Consider the following 20,897-nt stretch of genomic DNA (forward strand, 5'->3'; position numbering starts at 1 on the left):
GAGGAAAAGCATTCCTATGTGATCTCAGTCTCGTCAAGGTACTAGAGCCTAGTTGCAGACAGATGCATACCTCATGTCAGGAATCCCCAAGGGACTAATGGCAAAGAAAGCACATTGTATAGACTGCTAACTGGGGTAAAGGCACAGTGAACCTATACTTCATGCAGCTGACTCTCCCCAAAAGAACACTAAAACAATTTTAGCTCTATCTCTGGAGTCCTTACCAATCTTCTCCTGATTCCATTCCTGCCCCTCTTCACTTATCTGTCCCCCATGCCCAATCTCAGTGTTTAGGTCCAAATGTCTTAATGTTACTAAGATTCATTCAAACTATTAAACTAATTAGCATTAAGATAGTGACATTTTATTCTTCCCACTTTTATTTACACATTTTGAGAGAATCACAGGGAACAGGAATCATCTCAACCAAAGGAATGAATATTTCATGGTAAAATTTCAGCTATGTGATACCTAGACAGGGAGAGGTTTTAAGGCAGAGTAAAGCTGCCCTGCATCTATTCTGGCACCTCCAGTTCCTTTCGGGAAATCTTCTCTCCCTCATTATGCAAGCCAAGGGTTTATATCACATTAGGAATACCAGATGTGAGATATTCTCCTCTCTCACAAAAGTATGGCAGGAGGTAGGCACAAGGCCCCAGTAAACCGGTTGGACAAGTTGGTGGTCATTCATCACAGAGACAGCAGCATGCTGACCCTGTAGATCATGCCTTCTGCCCCTTCAGATGTCCTTTGGTTCCCACTGTACCCTCCCCTGGTCCCCCCACCTTCCACTGATTCTGAGCCTTTTCCCCCCAAAGCCTTTTAAGTTAGCCAGTCTTTGCTGTTCACAAAGAACATGGATTCCCAAGTAAACTCCACAGCCACCTCCACACACAGTAACACCAGTGGTGGCTAGGGAAGACAGTTCACTGGCCCACTGGCGCTCCATGCACAGGCTGGAACCTGTACACCACACTACTCACCACCATAGGCCAATGTTGCCGACATTTCAGCAACTGGAAACAAGAGCCATTTGGGGAGAGCAGAAAACAGCAACTCATCTCCCAATGGCGACAGGATGGGATCACGTGCAGCCCTGACAGTGGGAGCACCCCCTCACATGACAGTCTTCCTCCTTCATCTTGCCATGTGCACACACTCATACATGCATATGAACACTCACAAGCCTGCACGTGGGTGCACGTACACACACTCGGCCAGCAGCCATCCTCCTAGCCTTTTCCAGGGAGAATCTCCCCAGGGAATACGGCAGGCCCAGGGTCCAGGTGGAGCCCGGGTGGTAAATGGAGAAAAAGAGAAGAAGGGATGGATCATGGTCATCTTCCTTCTCTAGTAGGACCCAGAAGACCAGATCCCTGCCTTCATAATCACATACCTTAAATAAACCAGGAGTCCCAGTGAGAAGATATCACCTCATGCCACATAAGACCAATGGGCCACTTAATAGGACCACACAGACAACCTTAAAACAAAAATATACCCGAGGTGTCAAGATCAACTGGTCTCCTGCCCCTCCAGGTCCCCACAGGTACTTTCTTTCTCTTCAAGGTGGGGACCAACAGGCACTGGCACTGATAGGTAAGGGAAGGTAGAGGAGGATGGGTGAAGAAGGGCCCAGAAGGCTGAGCATAGCCAGGACGCAGAGACCCACCAAGTGTAAAACCACCTCCTAAAGGAGCTCCATCACCCACATCAAAGACACATAACAGATGGAGACACATGTGCACATGCGTGCATGCCCCACACACACACACACACATTCTCCAAGGCCCACCAGGACCCCAGGTAAGCAGCCAAGAGGCAGCACTGTGCCAAGGAAAAAACAGCAGGAGAAGGCACACCGGAGGGAGGCAGAAGGCAAATTGCTTCCTAGTATGTTTATTGGAGCCTTAGCTAAGTATGAATACGGATCAGGAACCCCCTTCCACAGCCCAGTCAGCCTGACAGAGGCAGAGACACAGGGAGTCAATCTTCTTTTTTTCCCATTATAGACAACATTGTTAAAAAAAATAAACTTTACAATAATACATTTTCGCTCATCTGTTGGGGTATTATTTCGATAGTTTTGTTTCTTAAAAAAAGGAAAAAAGGGGAAACCACACAATATATGTATATGGATCTATATATACATATATGTTGAGAAAGGAGTCGTGTTATGTACATACAGTTGGCGCTTGTCTGGGAAATGAGGAGAGAATGTGGAAAAGAGGAACAGGGGGGCGAGAGGAGGAGAGAGCTGCGGCCAGTGAAGCACAGTGCCAGCAGGTGTCCCGCCATGTTCTTCTCTGCCCCTCTCCCTGGTGGGAGACCCACCAAGAAACCAAAAGAGCCAATGACGGATCATTTCTCTTTGATTTCAAAATTCCTGCCACCAAGCAGGAAGCAGCAGCCTTGAGCTGGTGCCCAAGCTTTGCTCCCTCTGCCCAAGGGGATGTCCCCAGAGGGCTGAGCTCCCAAGCTCCCTGGAGCTGGCCCCAGTACTCCCTCCATGCCACAGTCAGAGGGCCTGGTACCACACCCTCCACAGGCATCACTGGGGGTTCTCAGTTCAGATGCAGACAGAGAGCACAAAATAAACTCCACGCTCGAAACCGAGTGGAGGTGCTGAGGTGCCCAGCTGGACCCCCAGCAGCCAGCCTGGCTGCTTTGCTGCCCGATGCCCTCTGCCAAACCGCCAGTGGGGATCCCTGGCCCCAGTTCACATCAGCACAGTTCCAGTCCCTCAGGCCACAGGGGTGTCGTCTTGGTCTTTTATGTCAGCGAGGTCCAGAGAAGAAAACACCGGGAGAAAACGAAGGGCATTTCTAGACCCTTGCACCCTCCTCAGCACTGGGTTTCCCTTGCTGAGGGACCTCTGGGCCAGCTCTCAGGCTGCCCGCCTACTTGTCTGTTTGGTTTAGAAAAACTTCTCCAGAGAAGAAATCTGGGAGGAGACAGGTTCAGAGACAAGGTGGGGAAAATTTTTTTTTGCAAGATATGTGTGTGTGTGTGTGTGTGTGTGTGTGTGTGTGTGTGTGTGTGTGTGTTTCCATGTTGCCAGGCAGGTGTTCTCATCTGCGTAGTTTCCGGAAATCCCCCGACATGGGTCCCAGAGCCTACAAGGCCAGCTTCAGCATCAGGAAGGAGACAGCGGTCAAGGCAGCCGACGGTCTGGCTCTGCGGGGGCCTGAGTTAGGTTTGATCACCTTGTTACTCCCTGGGATGATATTGGTCGTGAGCTGCAGCCATGACACAAGGGGAGACAGAAGCAAAGAGCACAACAAAAGATAGAAAAACAAAGGAGTCAGTACGGCTGGGATCAGGCAAAGGAAAGGACTCGAGAGGTGGAGTCCTTGAGCCCCTGCCCGCCCCATCCACCCAGGGGACCCTGCTCTGTGCTCGCCCGCAGGTGGAGCTAGGCTTCCATAGAGCTGAGCTGAGCTGAGCCCCAGGCTCCAGGAGACCAGGCAGCAGTCCCCAGGGAAAAGGGTTGACACTGCCAAGTGAGGAAGAGGGTCTGTGGACACAGACCAGAGAGGAGGAGCATGGTACCTAAGGTCTCAAGAAGGAGCTCTCGGGGTCCACAGGCACCTGCTTCCTGAGAGGAGAGGAGGGAGAAGCTCTGTTCTACCTGTTCCTAAATGTCTTTGAATCCCCCTGCTCCATGAAGCTTCTTCCCTACACATCTCTGTCTGAGCACTCTCCTCTAGGAGCTTATACTTCTTTTCCTCTCTCTCTCTCTCTCTCTCTCTCTCTGTCTAATATATATAGACATTCTCTCTCTCTCTCTCTCTCTCTACATATATATATATATATATATATATATATATATATATATATATGAGAGTGTGTGTGTATGCACACACACACACGCACATACATACATATAAATACCTACACACACACTATATATGGAGTCATAGATACACTCCTGTTTTGGGGCTCCTTTTAGGAAGGGACTGTGTCTTTTCCCATCTCCCAATCTCCTCAATATCACAGAACCAGCACAGAGTAGGTACTCAAGACACTTGTCATAAAGAGTCAGGAGGGCTTAAGAGGGCTTCTGCTCAGAGCAGCTGTTTGTGTCTCACCCAAGGAGACAGCCAAGGCCCCTGGCTGCAGCCTCCGAACCTGCACCCCCAGTGCAGTGAGCACCCACCCAAGTCTAAGTGGGCCAGAAGCTCATGCGATGGGATCTGGGGGCTCAGAGTCTGAGACTCACCTAGGAAACACCCCCTTCTAGCCCAGTCCCCTGCAGCCATCCCCCACTCTGCCCTTCACTCACCTCTGTGAAGCACATGCTTAACTCTTTGGAGTTATTGGGTTTTAGCCCCTGTTCCTGTGGAAGAGAAGGTGCTAGTAAGGATGGGCTACCAGAGCTGGGTCTCTGGCCAAGCTTTGTCCCATGACTTGAATAAGACCAAAGAGTCCATGGCCCCACCATCCACCGTTGCCATCATTAAGCACAAGGTTCACATGAAGAGTGCTGGCTCAATCCCGTGTAGCAAAAAGACCTGGTCCCTTTCTCACACCATCAGCACTTAGGTCCTGTCCCCCTTAGGCTCCTGGAGAAGGGATTCCTAACTCTGCTTTCAACTTAGAGCATGATGGAATAATTACAAGACATTTGCATGTTTGTCTACTATACTCAAAACTCCTCTTGACAGGGCAGGGACCATGGCTCCTTTTCCTTGCACTAAGCAGTGTCTGGCTCATTAACACCAGCTCAGTAAATGCTTTACTAGATGCATGAAACCATGACTCAATGAATGAATGTCATATATCAGAACCAGCATGCAAGTGCCAGCTCCAAAAAGCTCATAAGCCTTATCTGGGCTTGTGGGGAAGAGAACTGTAATTGATTAGTGATGTCTGCCACTGGTGCATGGTAGGAAGACATCTGGCAATAGTGCCAGGCATTGGCCATTCCACCCTAAACAGATGTGGGCACCTGTGAGCTTGGTGGTCCGAGGTGATGAATGAGAAAGGAAGGCTGGCCTACTGATGATTCTAGGATTCTCTACTCCTGGCATAACCACTTGGATGCAGGACCAGAGGGTGAGCAAGAGGAAGTGTCCTTTGTTATCATCATAATAATGATCCATGGGAACCAGCTGGGGGACATGGTGTTTCTACCCTGGCTTCAAATGGCTTGGTTCCCAATGCACTTGTGGGGAAGCTCTGGCCACCATAAGCACCAGGAAGCCCAAGAAATTATTCCTAAATCACTGCTCTTGGCCAGAAGTATCAATAATCCCTTAAACATCATAGGCAATCTACCACCCTGGGCATCTGGTCAGCAAAACAAGGCCCCAGCTGTCACACAGAGGCCAGCCAAAATCCAAGTCACTCCCAATCATGGAGATATGACCACAGTGATGATGAGCACAATGGGAATGGAACCAGGGACGTGACCCAGGAAGATCTTGTTCAAGACCACAGTGCCCATGACTTCAGGTGCCAAGATCCAAGCCTACCATGCTACCCACCTTGGTCCCTGAAGAAGGGCCCTTTGGAACCCAAGGACTGGATTCTACTGCCACAGATGAAGTGCAGCTCCAGCCAGGCCTGTGGGAGGTCACTGCTGGACAGAGCCTGCCCACCCCATCCCAGGGGCTGCACTGTCACCACTATCTTCCATTCAACTGCCCTCATCTACACAATCCTCCCTCGGTCACCCCCCTGAGCAATTCACAGCACTTCTGATATCCTATGCCACAGGACCCAACACCCGCTTTTCCTGGCATTCTTTCCAGGTATCATGGGTTCCAGGTGTGGCAGGTCTCTGTCTCCAGGCCCATGTCCTCTTCCTGTGTATTCCCCTCCCCCAGTGCCACTAAATATGGAACGTGTCTGTGTTGCATCAAACAGCCAGGATGAGTGTTCTCACCCCCACTTCAACCAAAGCAACTCTGATTTTATTTGTTCTAGATGTTGGAGCTATACACAAGAAGTATTTTAAAAAACAGCCTACTACTTAAAAATAAATCAGGTTTCAGAAAAGAACTAAACTAAGTGACTTCTAGGGCCTTGCAGTACAACCTTCTGTGATGGGTCCTCGACACGGGCCTGGCCACCACTGGCTCTGGAAGGCTGAGCCCCAGGCCAAGTCACACAGAGAGAAGCCAGCAAAGCAGAGGAGCACCAGGACTTAGAATTAAAGCAGTGGGGTGGAGGGGAGATCTGAACACAGATCTCACCTGGAGCAGCTGGCTTATGGCTGGATTTTGCTCCTCAGAGTGAGCAGACTTGACAGGCTCCTCTTAGAAGAAGAGAGGAGAGGGGGCTGTTGGCAAATATTCAAGGAAAAAAGAGAGGGGGAGGAGCAGAGGTAAGGATCAAGAGAGGAAGGGAACAGAGAGAAAAAGGAGAGGCAGCACCCTAGGAGAGCACATGCAGAGAGTTTGGGGGTTTTGGGGGGAGCAGGGAGGACAGAGGGGAGAAGGGGGCAGGGGACAGAGAGGAAGGGAGGGGCCACAGGAGAAGGAGGGTAACAGGAGGAGAGGAAGAAGCAGAGGAGGAGCCTTCATCCTCTCATCTGACCCATATCAACAAGAGAAAGTGACACACACCCCTGGGCCAGCCCCAAGGCAATCCAATCCTTGCTTGCTGGTCTCTGACAGGTGCCACAGCGACTGTGGTGGGAGAAAAGGACTGGCCTCCATGAAGATCAGGGATAGGACCTCTCCCTGTACCCCATGTGACCCACTGTATATCCAGCATCCACAGCATTCACCTATGTCCCTCTGCACTGATGACATGTCAGTCCAGCAGGCTCCAGGGCCACCAGCCACACACTGAATGTGTGCTGAATGCCCAGGTGACATCCTGAGCTTCTTCTCGCTGTCCAAAAGTACTTCCTTCAAGTGCTGTGAAATCTAGCTTACAGATTTTTATCCTCACAGACCCATTCAGCCTTTCCCTTTTAGATCAAAGGGTCTTAATTTTTGGCGTCCATCCCCACAGGACAATTCCCTGGATCCAAGGAAGAAGAGCCTGAGAGACCAGAGCCCCGGGCTCAAGCCTTCTTTATCCAGTGACCCAGGAAAGTCACTTCATCTACTGGAACATCCATTCTCTCATCTATAAAATAGGGATAGACAAACACACATCACTGACCCACTGTGATGATTACATGAGACAGTGCACATGGCACAGCAAAGCTCCACACACCTGTAAGGGCTCCTCAATTCCACAAGGCACGAGGCTGAGCCAAGCTTAGGTTTGCATTCAAAGGCAGAGCCTATGAGAAATGCAGGAAGGGCCCAGGAAGGGGCTGTGAGGTGAAACCCAGGGTCAGCCTTAGCCTGGGGCTACCTCAGCCCTACCCCACGGCACATGGAGCAGTCTCTGCCCCAGCACCTGACTTCCAGCAGACACAGAGCAGACAGTGAAGGCTGCAGTAATCTCCCCAGTGGCAAACCTGAGACCCCCACACAGCCCCGGCCACACAGAGCAGTGCGGGGGTTTGCCCATCGGCTGACCTTTTCTGAAAGCAGCACATGGGCGAGGTGCAGAGAGAAGGTTGCACTACTTAATGGCAAAACCACCGGTGGCTCAGATTCACTGCCTCCCTCCCTCACCATTAACTTTCCCCCACTGCTCCCACAAGAGGTTCTAAAGATGAATGAGTCACAGCTCTGCTCACACCCTAATGAGACAAATAAACATTCACACAGTCATCTCAGCACTGGTTAAGTAAATGGGAGCAGGAGAAGAGGCTGCCTCCCTCCCCAAATCCCGCAGGCTGCAGGCTGCCCTCTGAGGCCATGCTCCCCTAAGGCCACCCACAATGCCTATCTCACCCAATTTTCTTGGACTCCGATGGAACAAGTTTATGGGAATAGAGGTGAGTTGCTCACCCCTGTCCTGCTTCCATCACTACTCTGAGACTCTCCTCCCTTCACGGCAAGCTCAGGCACTGTTGGGTTACAGTGTCCCAAAGGGCACAGGTCTGGACTGCAAGGATGGCAGGAGGCAGAGCTTTTAACAGCAAATCCATGTGACAGAAAGGTGGGTACAGGGGCTTTGTGTCCTTGGCTGTACTACAGGGGGCCTCCAGAAGTATGAAAGAAGCAGACAGCACTGGGGGACTTGAATGAGGGAAGGGGCACAGACACAGAGGAAGAAAGGCAGCAAAGGTAAGCTTCATCCTTCTAGAAATTTCTCCCAGAGGGGTTTTTGCCCTCTGGCAAAAGGAAGCTGAAAGAATTATTGTCTTCCTCTCTTCCTTGCCCACCTCTGTCTCCCACTCCCTAAGCCAGGTCTGGCAGTCCCAGGTCCTTGCTGACTTAGCCCAGCTGCTAGGGACGAAGCCCAGTGTTGCGTCCATGGGAAAACCGTGTCCCCTGCTTCTGGTCCTGGCCCCATCCCCAAATCTCAGTGTCCTCGGCAGCCTTCCTCCTGGCAGGCCCACCCAGTAACTCATTCCTCTTCCCCTCTGCTACATGCCACCCCTGGCCCAACACTTCCATCTTGCCTCCTATGACTAACGATTATGGCAAAGATCAAACACACCTGCAAGCACGTCTCCCTTGCCAATCAATCTCTACCTGCTGTCACAATCTTCCCAAATCACAGCGCTCATCTTCCTATCGGCATGTTCCCCAGTCCAAAGCCTTTGGTGGCCCCTCCAAAGCCCGTGCTTCAGCCTGCTCACCAGACTGCATTCCCATCCCTGTTCTCACCCAACCCAGGGCCTGCTCTTCCTCTAGACCAGGGCAGGCAAACATTTTCTGCAAAGGGCCAGGAAAGTTAGTATTTTAGGCAACTCTGCCTGTAGCACACGGAAAATATGTAAACAAGGGGGTGTGGCTGTATTCCAATAAACCCTGATTTATCCAAACAGGCAGCAGGCCAGATATGGCCAGCAGATTCCCCTACTGGACCTGTTCTGTGCTATGCTGACTCCATGCCCTCACTCCCACGAGCCCCTCTGCCTGGACACCCTTACCCACTCTACTCCAATTCCATGTCTCCACATACTCAGTAATCCCTGTTCTTCCAGGCCCAGCAGCAGGGTTTACTCTGCCCATGAGTCCTCTGCCCCTACTCCCAGTCCAGAGCAGCCTTCCCTCCTCTGGGCCCCGTGTCACTTTATCTACCTTCCTAGGGTGCCAATCGCTTCCTCCCCACCAATTATCTGAGTGTGCATCCTGTCCATCCTACCAGTATGGGACCAAGGTACTGGCCCTGGTGAGCTGTCAGCCTCAGAACCTGGAACAGAGAACATGCAGGAAGAATCTACACTGAGTAATGAATGAATGCACTGATGGGTAAATAAATGAATGACTATAAGGGAAGCCAGAAGAAGGGAAGAAAAGAAGGAATGCATTCAAGTCATTCAAAGCTTTGAAACCTGCCATATTTGTATATCAGAACTATATGCCTAATAGACCTATAACACACTGACAGGCCTCTCAGTCCCCCACTCTGATGCCCACAGGCCTGCGCACTGGGATGAGGAGGAGATGAAAGTGTCTGCAGGCTGCTGAGCCTACCACAGGTGTGTTGAGGGGGGCTGCATCAACCCCTCCAAATTCATTTCTAATTCCACCAGGTGTGATGGGTAGGATCAAGGGGGAAAGCAAAAACTGGCTGGTAGAGACCAAAAGAGCAAAGAAGGTTGTGTTGCCAGGGCTCTGCAGCCCTGGGAAAGGTGAGACCCCAGTTGATCTGATGGGTCCCTGCAAAGTGGCTCAGAGCAAACCACAGGAAATGCCAAGGACACTGAAACAAACCATGACCAGAGAAAGCAAGAGTCCACTGTCCGGCTCCCACTATCCCCATCACTGCACCGCTGCTCATGTGACAAAAGAACCTTCTAACCAATCTTCCTGCATCCTCCATAGAAAGACTTCTCCACCTGCCTACCCTCATGGCATGCAGACAACATCTGTGAGAAGGAGGTAAGCTGCACAGAGCTGGCTGCAAGCAATAAGGCACTCAGAACCCATTCTCGAATGGAGAGCAGGAAGTTCCAACAGACCCGATGAACCAGGAACTCTGGGTTCTTCCCTCAACCTGTCTAGAACACCTAGTCAATGCCATGCACTGAGCACTGGGGTCCACAGGGCAACAAGGAGGGTGAGAGGCAGCCTCTGTCTGTCAGGGATGGAGCAGGGCACATCGTGATGGGGGCTAAAGTGAGGTAAAGCAGGAGCAGAGTCAGGGGAACACGCCAAAAGGGGAAGCCAAACAGGATTCGCCAAGCAGAGAGAGGAAGGACAGGCTCTTCACTCCAAGGACTGACCAGTGCGCAGGCCAGCAACCTGCTCACTGCAGCCTATGCCATGGGACAGCCTGGCTGTGCGATGGAAGTTCAAGCCTGACCTGCTGCCTACAGATCAGGGAGGGAATTCACACAGGGGTGTGTTTACCTACAGATTCAGGCAAGGCCAGAAGGGAAGGGGAGAGACGATTTTGCAGGTATTGCCATGCTTTCTCCAAGTTTCAAACAGTTCCAGGAAAGCAAGGCTGCCTGAAGCGGTGACCACAGCCAGAAATGGAAACATGAGAGCAGGACTCAAAACAGCATCAAAGATGCCCAGACGCAGGCCAACTCAGGGGCCTGCTGGCTCCTGGCTCCTGGGTGGCTGAGATACCCAGGTGTTTGTGTAGCAGCTCTATGATGAGGACAAGGGTTCCAGTTGAAGACCCCAAACCCCACCATGGGAAAGCCCTCTGGGGTAGCAGATCTAGGAGAGGACCCAGTGCAGTACAGCCAGAGGAAACTGTTCGGGATCTGGGGGCTGGGGGCTCTGAACAAATTACTGTCCTTACCAAGCTTTCATACTTTGGGGCTTGAGAAGGAGATCTCAGAAGGCCCTCTTATCCTAACGTCCAATCACTTATGTGGGATCCCCAACTCGCTGCCATCTCTGGGTCAGTGAAGGGGGTCCCTAAGGCTTTCCCAAGGGCTTGGGCCTATGAATGGGGAGGAGGACAGAGGTAATAAGTAAAGACCTTGCCTTTCTCTCCAGGGGGTGTGTAGGATGCACAGCCTCCTCTACCCTCCCTCCCACCCTGGCCTCAGCTTCCTGTCTCTGCCCTCACTCCCCTGAGTGGAGTAAAGACTCCCTTCTGTAGTTGTAGGTTGCTGTCACTCCCAAGGTCCCACAAAGGCCACCATGGAGCCCCTTCCAGCCCAGCAAAGCTGAGGGAGAGGGTGTGGGGACAAACCACCCATGCCAGCCTTTAGCCAAGCTGAGGACAGGGATGAGGGTTTATTCCCCTTGCACTCCCAGCATCAGGCATAGAGTAGTAGGTTCTCACCAAACAGGTTGTGATTAAAACAGAATCAGGCCATTCCCCTTTAGTTTCAGTGAGAAGGAACCAGGAAGATGGTTGGTGGGCCCCCTCTGAGGGTCTACATCTCTTCTTTTTCTCCTGGAATGGCCAATCTCAGCTGTCCCACCCAGAGTGACACAGTCAGTAGACTGTGAGTGGGCAGTCCCTGAGGCCAGGCCTGGGGAGCTCCCTGCTAGTCAGCCTCCCCAGCTCGGGCCCCTGCATTCAGAGTGCTCCTCTGTCTGCAAGCACTTTCACGTACATCATCTCACATACACATGGTGTATTAACTCCACTGGAATTAAACCAAGTGTAAGACAAGCCCCAAGATGGTGAATCTGAAGAAAACCAGACTGGGGCTAAAAGAAACCAGGCAACAGTTTAGCAAAATGCTGAGGGAATAGAGGAAAAATTTTTAAAAAGGAGTCAGAGCCACCAGGCACTGAGTGGCTGAGTGGGCTGCAGTGAGGGCAAGAGACCACACCCTTGAACTCTTCCACACCCACGGTGAGTCAAGCTACAGTAAGAGCCTCAGGAAAGATTCACAGCCACCTGCTGAATCAGCACTTCCCTTTGTAAGCCTGCCCCGAGGAGCTCAGGGAGGCTGGTGGTGCCCCAAGGGACATGTGGACCATGCCAGAGCATGGTCACCTGACAGGTGGCCCAGCCCTGACCGCCGAGCTGCCTGCCACTCTAGCATGAAATTGAGCTGGCAACTGTCTGTGCAGCGGGCCCCCTAGCCCCTGCCCGCAGCCACTCAAGCATGGCTAGTGTAATTAGGAGCTGCCCGAGGGTGACACGGACTCCTCGGCTGGGATCTGGAGGAGCGGCCTGATGGAGGGGCGCAAGGCATGGAAGGGCCCATGCTGAGCCTAACAGGAGGATACCTGGAGGTCAGCTGTTCAGCACAGAGAAGCCCACCAGGGAGGGCAGGGGGGGTAGGCTTCCCAACCAGGACAGGCACCCACCCCAGCTCCTGTGGTACAATGGGTCCCTGCTCAAGTCCTCATCCTGGCACCAGGAATGCCCACTGGGGTTTTTTCCAGCTTTACTGAGGTTGTAATTGACCATCAAACATTGCATGTATTCACAGTGTACAACCTGATGACCCAATATATGGGCACACACACTGTGAAATATTTACCACATGCCAATCAACATATTTCATAATACGATAGTGTCAGCTACAGTCACATCACTGTATGCCAGGTCTCAGAACTGCCTTGTTGTACACAAGTAAAACTTTGTAGCAGATGTGCACTGTTGATCCCTCGAGCATGACACCCAACTTAGCCTGGCGTCTTCACTGCCTCGCACATAGCCAGGCCTTGATAACCCTGCCCCCTCACCCACTCAGGCTGTGCCCCCTGCTGCCCCCAACCTTCTTGGCAATTCTAGGCCCAACTCCCTCACTGTACCCCAACACCCTCAACTTTGCTGTTCCCTCCTTCCTCTGCTCCGATACTCTGCATGGGGTCAGTCCTCTTTTACACTCTTTGTTCTAGGGGTGTGTGTGTATGAGTGTGAGAAAGTGTGTATGTGAGTATGGATGTGGGTGTGAGTGTACGAGTGAGTGTATTATGTGAGAGTATGTGAAAGTGAGAGTTGTGGGTGTGTTGTGAGTGTGGGTGTGTGTATATATGTATGTACATGTGTGTGTGAGTGGCTGTACTGTGTGTGTATATGTATCAGTGTATGTATGTATGTGAGTGTAAGAGTGTATAGATGTGGGGGGGGGGTGTGGTGTGTGGGGGTGTATGTATGTGGGTGAGTGGGTGTGTTGTGGGTGAGTGTATGTATGTATATGTGTGTGTGTGTGTGTGTGTGTGTGTATGTGTGTGTGTGTGTGTGTGTGTTCTGACTAGATCCAACTGCCTAAGCAAAGAATCTACTGTAGCAAATGGCATGATGGCAGGAGGGTAGCCCAACAGAGAGAAAAAGCTGAGTGGGGAGCCCTAGGATGTGCCCCCATAGTGCCACATGTGTCCCCTATTGTGGCACTGAACCCAGTCCATGCCTGATGCTTGTTGAATTGTTTGACCCTGAACAAGACCGTAAGGACCACAAAACCCAGGACAGTGTCAGTTTTATTCACCAAAGTCTCCCTCACATCTCACGTAAGTCCTGGCACATAACGCATACATAATACATGCTCGATGACTAGGTGGATGGACAGATGGACAAACAAATGAACATCATGGGTTTTGGGGTCTGATGTAGGTTTGAAATCTTATTCTACCACTAACCGGCTGTATGACCTTGGGTATGTTACCTAACCTTCTTCTTGGGTCAGTTTCCTGTGTATAATACATGAAGACCAACACCTCACTTTGTGAAAATTCAGTGAAGTAGGCAGAGAATCTGCTAGCATAACACCTAGTAATTAGCAGATGGTTAGTATGTGTTAACCATTCCATTTCCCTGGCACCCCGTGTTTTCTAGCACAATCCAGTGCTTCCTACTTGTCAGGTGAATGCCTAGGGAATGTAGGCACAAAAAAAACTAGCTCCCAACAGCTGTTCCCTGCCTCTTGGGTCCTGACCCAAGGGCAAGAACTTGCCAGTCCCATCCCTGATCCCCAGTGAGCTAATTTCCCACACCCGCCTCTCATGTCCTGGTGTTTCTCTATGCCTTCAGCCTGCCCTCCCCAGTTGCAGAGCCGTGTCCCCTCACCTGGACAGATGTGCAGGTGGTGATGACGCTGGTCCCCAGGCTGGTGCTATCACTGAGGTCATCTGGCAAAGAAGGTGTTTTCTCCACCCGAGGGGCCTGCGTGGCCTGGAATGAGGGGCTTTTAGGGGAGAGGTTCACATCCGTGCCGTTGCCAAAGGCCTGGATGGCATTCCCTGTGGGGGGTGAGAGCAGGTAGGCACAGAGAAATCAGGGGCTGCCTCCATAATTTCTTCCCCTCACATCCTAATGCTGCCTCCCCTGTAACAGCCCAGAGCCGGGGACAGGGTGTGGCTTGTCCAAACTTAATTTCTCTGGAGTCCCCTTTCAGACACTACTGACATCTCACATGGAGAGAAGAAAATAGCAAGAGGGAGGTTGCAAAAGACAAACAAAAGAAAGAAATGTGGAGCCCAAATGTCCATCGAAAGCTAAGTGACTTAAGTTGGTCAGAGAAAGACAAATACCATATGATTTCACTCATGTGAAATTTAAGAAACAAAACAGATGAACACAGAAGAAAAAAAAGAGACAGGCAAACCATAAAAGAGACTCTTAACGATACAGAACAAACTATGGGTTGATGGAGGGAAGTGTATGGGAAATGGGCGATGGGTACTAAGAAGGGCACTTGTTGGGATGACCACTGGGTGTTGTATGTAAGTGATGATTCACTGAATTCTACTCCTGAAACCAACATTACATTATATGTTAACTAACTGGAATTTAAATAAAAACTTGAAACATAAAAAAAAAGAAAAAGAAAAAGAAATGCAGAAGAGGAACGGAAGAGGAGAAGCGGGGTGGGGAGCCCGGAAGGAGGCAGCAGGCCGGGCCCAGGGCGGTGATCACTGGCTTCTCTGTAGCATCCTGTGCTGCAGACCACCCTCCACTTCAAAGCGTCCCCCATACCAATCCCCCATCCCCACCCCTGCCCCACCCCTGCCCCACCCTCCAACCCCCACACAGGTTCTCCTGGCTCCTCTGCCACCTCAGATGCTTCCAGGTCCTGCCAATGGCATTCCAAGAGCCCCAGACTCAGCCATCTTCCACGGCGGCCTCACCTACTCCCACACCATCAACACCAGTGCACTGAAGACTAAATAATGGGACTTCTTGGACCAAACTATTCCCAAGACATGACCCTGGAACCAAGTGCCTCCAGAAATCTCCACTTCCAAGTCCCAGATGCACCTCAAGTTCATCACATCTACGCCCCAACAAGGCATCGCTCCCTCCTGTTGCATCACTGCTTTCTGCCCATGTTTACAGTCTTGCAGAGGTCATCTCTCCCCACCCAAGCCCCCCACCATGCTTCCATGACCGCCCACTTGCCGGCAGTTGAGCCCATCGCCTAAAGATCTGTGCACTCCATCTCTCCTCTCTCCTGCCCACCACTGCTCCGGCTCAGTCACACCGGCCTCTTTGGGAATAGCTGCTCCCCCACTTCTGAGTACACTGGTGTTGGACCACCTGTCAGAACCACAGCCCCAACCCTCCACACCAGAACCAGAGAACAGGCCATCTGCATGCTGGTCTGCCCACAATGCCACCTGCTGACTCCCCTTCAGTGACCTGCACCCCCACCTCCACCACCTGTAGGACCATAAGATCCTAACACTTTTAGGACTGCAAGGCCCTTCATGAGGAGGATTCCCTCTCCCTGTCCAGATAACCCTCAGCGTCCTCATGCTCTACAGCAAGACTCCATAGTCCACAGTTCCTGCAAGCCGCCCTGCCAAGGGTGGACTGGTGCGCCCTCCCTGCCTTGTCAGCTGACAAATGCCCACTCTCCCTCAAGGGGCCAGCCTCTGAGGAGCTTTCAGGGCCTCCTCCTCCAGGCTGACTGGTATCACTAGTCTGGGCTCCTAAAGTGCCCTGTACTGACCTCCACCCTAGTATCACTCACTCCGTATTGTGGTCACAGTGACCCCCTGACAGTGTGCCTCCATCAGACTCCACACTGCTCAATGGCAGGCACCATGGCTCATCTCTCTGAATCCTCAGTGCCATACAAAAAGGGAGGATGGACTGACGGATGGAAGGAAGAAAAGACAGAAGGAAGGCGGGAGATTTTCAAGTGGGTGGGTGGCAAGAGTGTCAGACTGAAAAGAGCGAGGCAGGCAGACTGTGGCTAACCTCTCTCTCTAGCCTTTAGTTAGCAGTTTGGGACTTGCAAGTCACCAATTCTAACGGGAAACAAATCCTTAAGGGGACAAGTGACAGATGCTGAGATACTCATCATACGGCTGTCCCTGAAGGAACCTGGCTAAAGCTCTCAGGATAACAGACCAGAAATCTTCGACCTTGGCCTGACATAGGCTCAAATCCTCCGGTGGTAAACTCAGGCTGGCCTACTGACTATTCAGTAGGATGAGTCCCCAAGAGCACAAAACCCAAGTTCTCCATGGGTCACTGGGGAAGCCCTATAGATTATCACTGGCCATCCCAATGGAGAGAGAAGGGCATGGCAAAGGCAGGCCTCCAGGGCCCCTCTGGGACTGAGAGGCATGGGGAGGGCCTGCTCGGACTTACGGAGGCACGGGTTCTCGGTGAAGTCCCTCAGGAACTTCTCACACTCCTCCTCCATGTTCCCACTCCCACGACAACTGCACCAGGGGGACACCACGATGCCAGTGGGGTTGGAGTCCACGTAGTTGGGTGTCATATCAAACCCTGGGCAGGGAGAAAGGGAAGGCAAAGGAAAGAGGAATAGTGAGGCCTTCTCTTTGGGTCCCAGGCCCCAGACACAACAGAGAAGAGGCTGGGGAACTCTCCTTTCCTCCCACCTGCCCCCTCAAATACACATACATCCCAACTCAAACAAACGGACCGTTACTATCCCAGCGACCATACAGCCATGGCCACAGGGGGCAGAGGGGTATGGACACTGAGGACAGAGCAAGATAGCAGAGGAGCTATCCCGGAGTCACCACCCTGCCCCCTGCTTCCCTGGGCCTTTGCCTTCTTCACCAGCAAGCAGAACCTGTGTTCGAGAGCCAGGGAGACTAAGGTTCACATCCTGGGTTTGGATCCCAGTGCCAACATTTACTAGCTAGGGGAACTTGTGCAAGTGACTTGACCTCTCTAAGCCTCAGTTTTACCATTTGTAGAATGGAGATAGCAACTCCCCCCTAGTAAGTACTGCTATGAGAATTAAAATAAAACAGTTGGTGTAAACTGCTCAGCGCGGTACCTGGAAACTCCAAACCATGTAATAAATGCTGCTTTCTCATTTCAAAAGCCTTATAAGGCCTTTGGGGCCCTCCTCCCCCCATGATAAAAGGTTGCCTTCTCCTCTGGTTTCCCACCACAGAGAAAAGCGAGCTCAGGCTGTCCACTCTCTGGCCCTGAGCCAGGCCCCCTGCCCATGGGGATGGGGCAGCCAGGAGCCACCAAGAGCCCAGGTGCACGGGGGCGGCTTACCAATCATGCCAGCGTAGGAGCCCAGACACGCCTGGTAATTGTCGGCAGGGCAGCTGGTGAGCGTCTGGTAGGAGGCACGACAATTGGCGTGGAAGTCTGCCAGCCGGGACCTGGTGTCAGGAGAAGACCCAACAGAGAGAACGGTTTAGTCTGGCTGCCTTCCCGCCTTTTCTCCAGCAGAGCGGCTCCTGCCTGCCCGTTCCCAGGGCAGGAGGAAGCCAGGAAGATGGAGAGGAACATGGGGGGAACCAAGCCTTGAGGGACTTCAGGCTGGGAGCTCCTTGAGGGCAGGACTTCCTGGAGAGCCAGGTACACAGTTTAGGAACGGTGGGCTCTGAATGGATCTTCCAGTCAGAGGAACACAGACAGAAAGAACCTGGGGTGGGTTTGCCAAGAATGCCTGGGACCAAGGAAGGAAAGCTGGGCTCTGCTTTCTGCTTGACCACAGTCCTGGGTGACCTTGCCCAAGGCCTTCAACACATCACTCTTCCTGCCTGCAAAATGCATACAATAATCCCTGCTCCAGCTACTCCCAGGATCCAGTTGAGGGTCAAAGGAGCCAGCCCCCAGACAGGTAAAAAAAGAGTCCGTCTATGGTGAGACACCCATAGGCTTTCCTGACAGTCCTCTTCTGAACCAAGTCAGAGCAAAGCTTCCCCTGCTGTCCTTCCAACTGCCCCTTGGGCAGAATCAGCCCTTTCTTCCCCTGGTGATATAACCTGCTGTCACCCCTTTCTCTCTGTTGGCCCCCATAATACTGCTTCATAACTATGTGGGCACATCCCTCCTTGACCGTGAGCTACCTGAAGGCAAACAGATGCTCTCTGGCCAGGGTCTGTCTCCAGTACCTGATGTGGAAGGTCACATGGAGCCCAGAACACCCAAATCTAACCCACCCTGGCACCCTGGCTACCATCAGCCTGGCCATCTCACCTCCCCACCTGCCATCACTTCCTACAGGTGAGTGCCCTTTGCCATGGGGTCTTCGTGTATCATACCATTTGTGTCTCACAGAAGCCCCAAGTAGAGAGGAATATGGTCTCATTCACTGGTATTTTCCCAATGATGGGCACACAGTAGGGCCTCAACAAATAGATGCTCAGTGAGGAGACTGTGGTAGCTATAGGAAGGACCAAAATGCAGCCCTTGACTCCCTGCCCCCACTCTCTCCACGCCATAAGGCACCTCACAAAGTCATCCCAAAGGTTGCCCCAAGTTCAGCTCCCCTGATCCTCCACTGGAACTCTGTCCCATCTGAGAAAGAAGCAGGCAGAGAGAGACCAGAGGTTGACAGAGACCAGGACAGCCTGACAGGAACACTCTCAGAGCAGGCAGTTGTGTGTGTCCCACCATGGTACACATTCTGGTTTGTCCTGGGGACAGGGTTTGGGGGAGAGAGAGGAAGCTCTGCAGAGGAATTCAACCCCAACGATGCCTCATGTGTCCCAGACCCTGCAGCCCACAGAAGTGTGGGAGACAGAAGGTGATGAGCACCGAACTGACAGGGGACTGGGGTTCACACTTCAGCTGTGCCCCTAATTCACTGGATGACTCAGGCAAGTCCTTCCTTCTCAGGGACTCGGTTTCCTGGTTTATCAAATGAAATACAAAGTGCTCTCAGTAAAAGATATTTTCACAGTCTGGGAAGATGAAAAAGTTCCTGAGATGGAGGTGGTGATGGCTGCACAACATTGTGGATGTATTTAATGTCACTGAAAACCATACAGTCAAAAATGGTTAAAATGGTAAATTTTATGTAATGTATAACTTATCACAATAAAAATGATTTAAGAAAAGAAACTTACACATCCATCCATTTATCATTAAATCCTCACAAACACTGAGACCTGAACTCTGTGAGATCTGACCAGGATTGTTGTTACTATCCCACTTTACAGAGGAGGACGCTGAGACTCAGAGGAGCTAAATAAATTGCCCAAGATCATAGAGTTCCTGAGCAGTGGAGCCAGGGCCCCGCCCCAGAATGAACAACAGGGTGGATGCCCTTTCTGGGGCAAAAGCCCCTGAAGGTCTTTCCAGAGCCAACATTCTGCGTCCCTGAAAACAGGAAGCCTGCAGGTGTCTTCCCCCTCCTTCCTACCCTCTATCTCCTCACCACCCAACACCAAAACAGGGAGAAACAGCATTTCTAACCAAGACTTCAGTCCCTGCAGAGTAAGACTCAGTCTTAAATGGTAAGAGCAGCGTCTGTCCCACCGTGCACCCCACATGTGCGTGAAGACATTCTGACAGTGTGAGTGTGGTGGCCTCTGCCTACCTCCTAGCCTCCAGAGACACAGACTTTAATAGGTAGAGGAGACCTGGAGGCAAGCAAAACAAAAGCTCTAGGCACCTGCTATGGGCTGAATTGCATCCTGACTCCCAGTACCGTAATGGGACCTTACGTCAGAATGAGCTTTTTGCAGACGTGACCAAGATGAGGTCACAGTGGATTAGGGTGAGCCCTCCAGCCAATGACTAGTGTCCTTAAGAAGGGAGAAGAGATGCAGACACAGTGAGAATACATGTGAAGATGGAGGCAGAGACTGAGCAACGCCCCTACAAGGCCAGGAAGGGTAAGGTCTGCAGGCAATACCAGCAGCTGAGAGAAAGGCACTGAGCAAATTCCTCCTTCAAGCCTTTGGGGAACACAACCCAGCTGACACCTTGATATGGGACTTCTGGCCTCCAGAACTGTGAGAGAATACATTTCCCTTTTAAGCTCCCAGCTTGTGGGACTTTGTTATGGCAGCCACAGGAGACTCGTACAGCCCTTCAGGTACTTCACTGTCTGCTTTGGCCAGATGCCTCCCTCCAAAAGGAGCCAAGGGGATGTGGTCAGGCCCCAACACTAAGGAGGGCTGGGCTGCAGGTGCGCAGCATGAAGCCAGAACCAAGCTCCTGCAGGGTGTGGGGCAAGGAAGATGCTAGACAACAAGCAAAGCCACCAATTGTCATCTCCTCCCCACCAAGAGGCATTGAAATCATCTCTTAACCAAAGTACATGAGTACGTTCCAAAGCTATGTGATCACACTAGGGCCTGACTCCCTCCTAGTACCCCCGCAAGGCCCACCTGCAGTCCTCCCCCACAAAGCCCTTGCTGACCACCCCAGCTGTGTGGATATCTCCCACCTCTGTATTCTAGCTACACACATGGTCTGGACCAGGCAATTTCATACTCAATTGTATAAAGACACTGATACTGTCCTATTTAGTCTCTCCAACTGTTACCTATTTTCCTAGAGTGTCAGACTTCACTGATTTCTTCATTCCTCCTCCAAACATGTATTGAGCCCCTGTCACGTGACGGACAGACAAGGCTGGGAAGGGCAATGTCAGAAAGGAAATCCCAGCTAATGGGGTCAGGGCAGAGTACCCACCAGCCATGGCCCAGAGCTTAATGAGAGGTCACGGTTGGCTCGCCCTCCGGTGGGAGCACGCTGCCCACTTCCCCTCTGCAAGGTTAGTTCTCCACTCATTGACACTGGGAACCTTGAGGATCTTGCCTGGC

General features: G+C 51.8%; 1 protein-coding gene across 3 annotated transcripts in view; it reads right to left on the reverse strand.

Moving 5' to 3' along the window:
- Positions 1-1,869: 1,869 nt before the first annotated feature.
- GFRA2 (GDNF family receptor alpha 2) overlaps positions 1,870-20,897 on the reverse strand; it is a 96,994-nt gene continuing 77,966 nt past the window's right edge. For all 3 annotated transcript variants that reach the window (XM_060653353.3, XM_078445463.2, XM_060653354.3), the window contains exons 5-9: positions 17,386-17,495; positions 16,495-16,635; positions 13,963-14,135; positions 4,286-4,339; positions 1,870-3,239 (exon numbers count right to left, since the gene is read on the reverse strand). In XM_060653353.3, coding sequence (XP_060509336.1) covers positions 3,117-3,239; positions 4,286-4,339; positions 13,963-14,135; positions 16,495-16,635; positions 17,386-17,495 — 601 coding nt within the window. In that variant the 3' untranslated portion in view covers positions 1,870-3,116. The remainder of the gene's footprint in view (positions 3,240-4,285; positions 4,340-13,962; positions 14,136-16,494; positions 16,636-17,385; positions 17,496-20,897) is intronic.

This window comes from Panthera onca, chromosome B1 (assembly GCF_046562875.1).
Source record: "Panthera onca isolate mPanOnc1 chromosome B1, mPanOnc1 haplotype 2, whole genome shotgun sequence".
NCBI lineage: Eukaryota > Metazoa > Chordata > Mammalia > Carnivora > Felidae > Panthera > Panthera onca.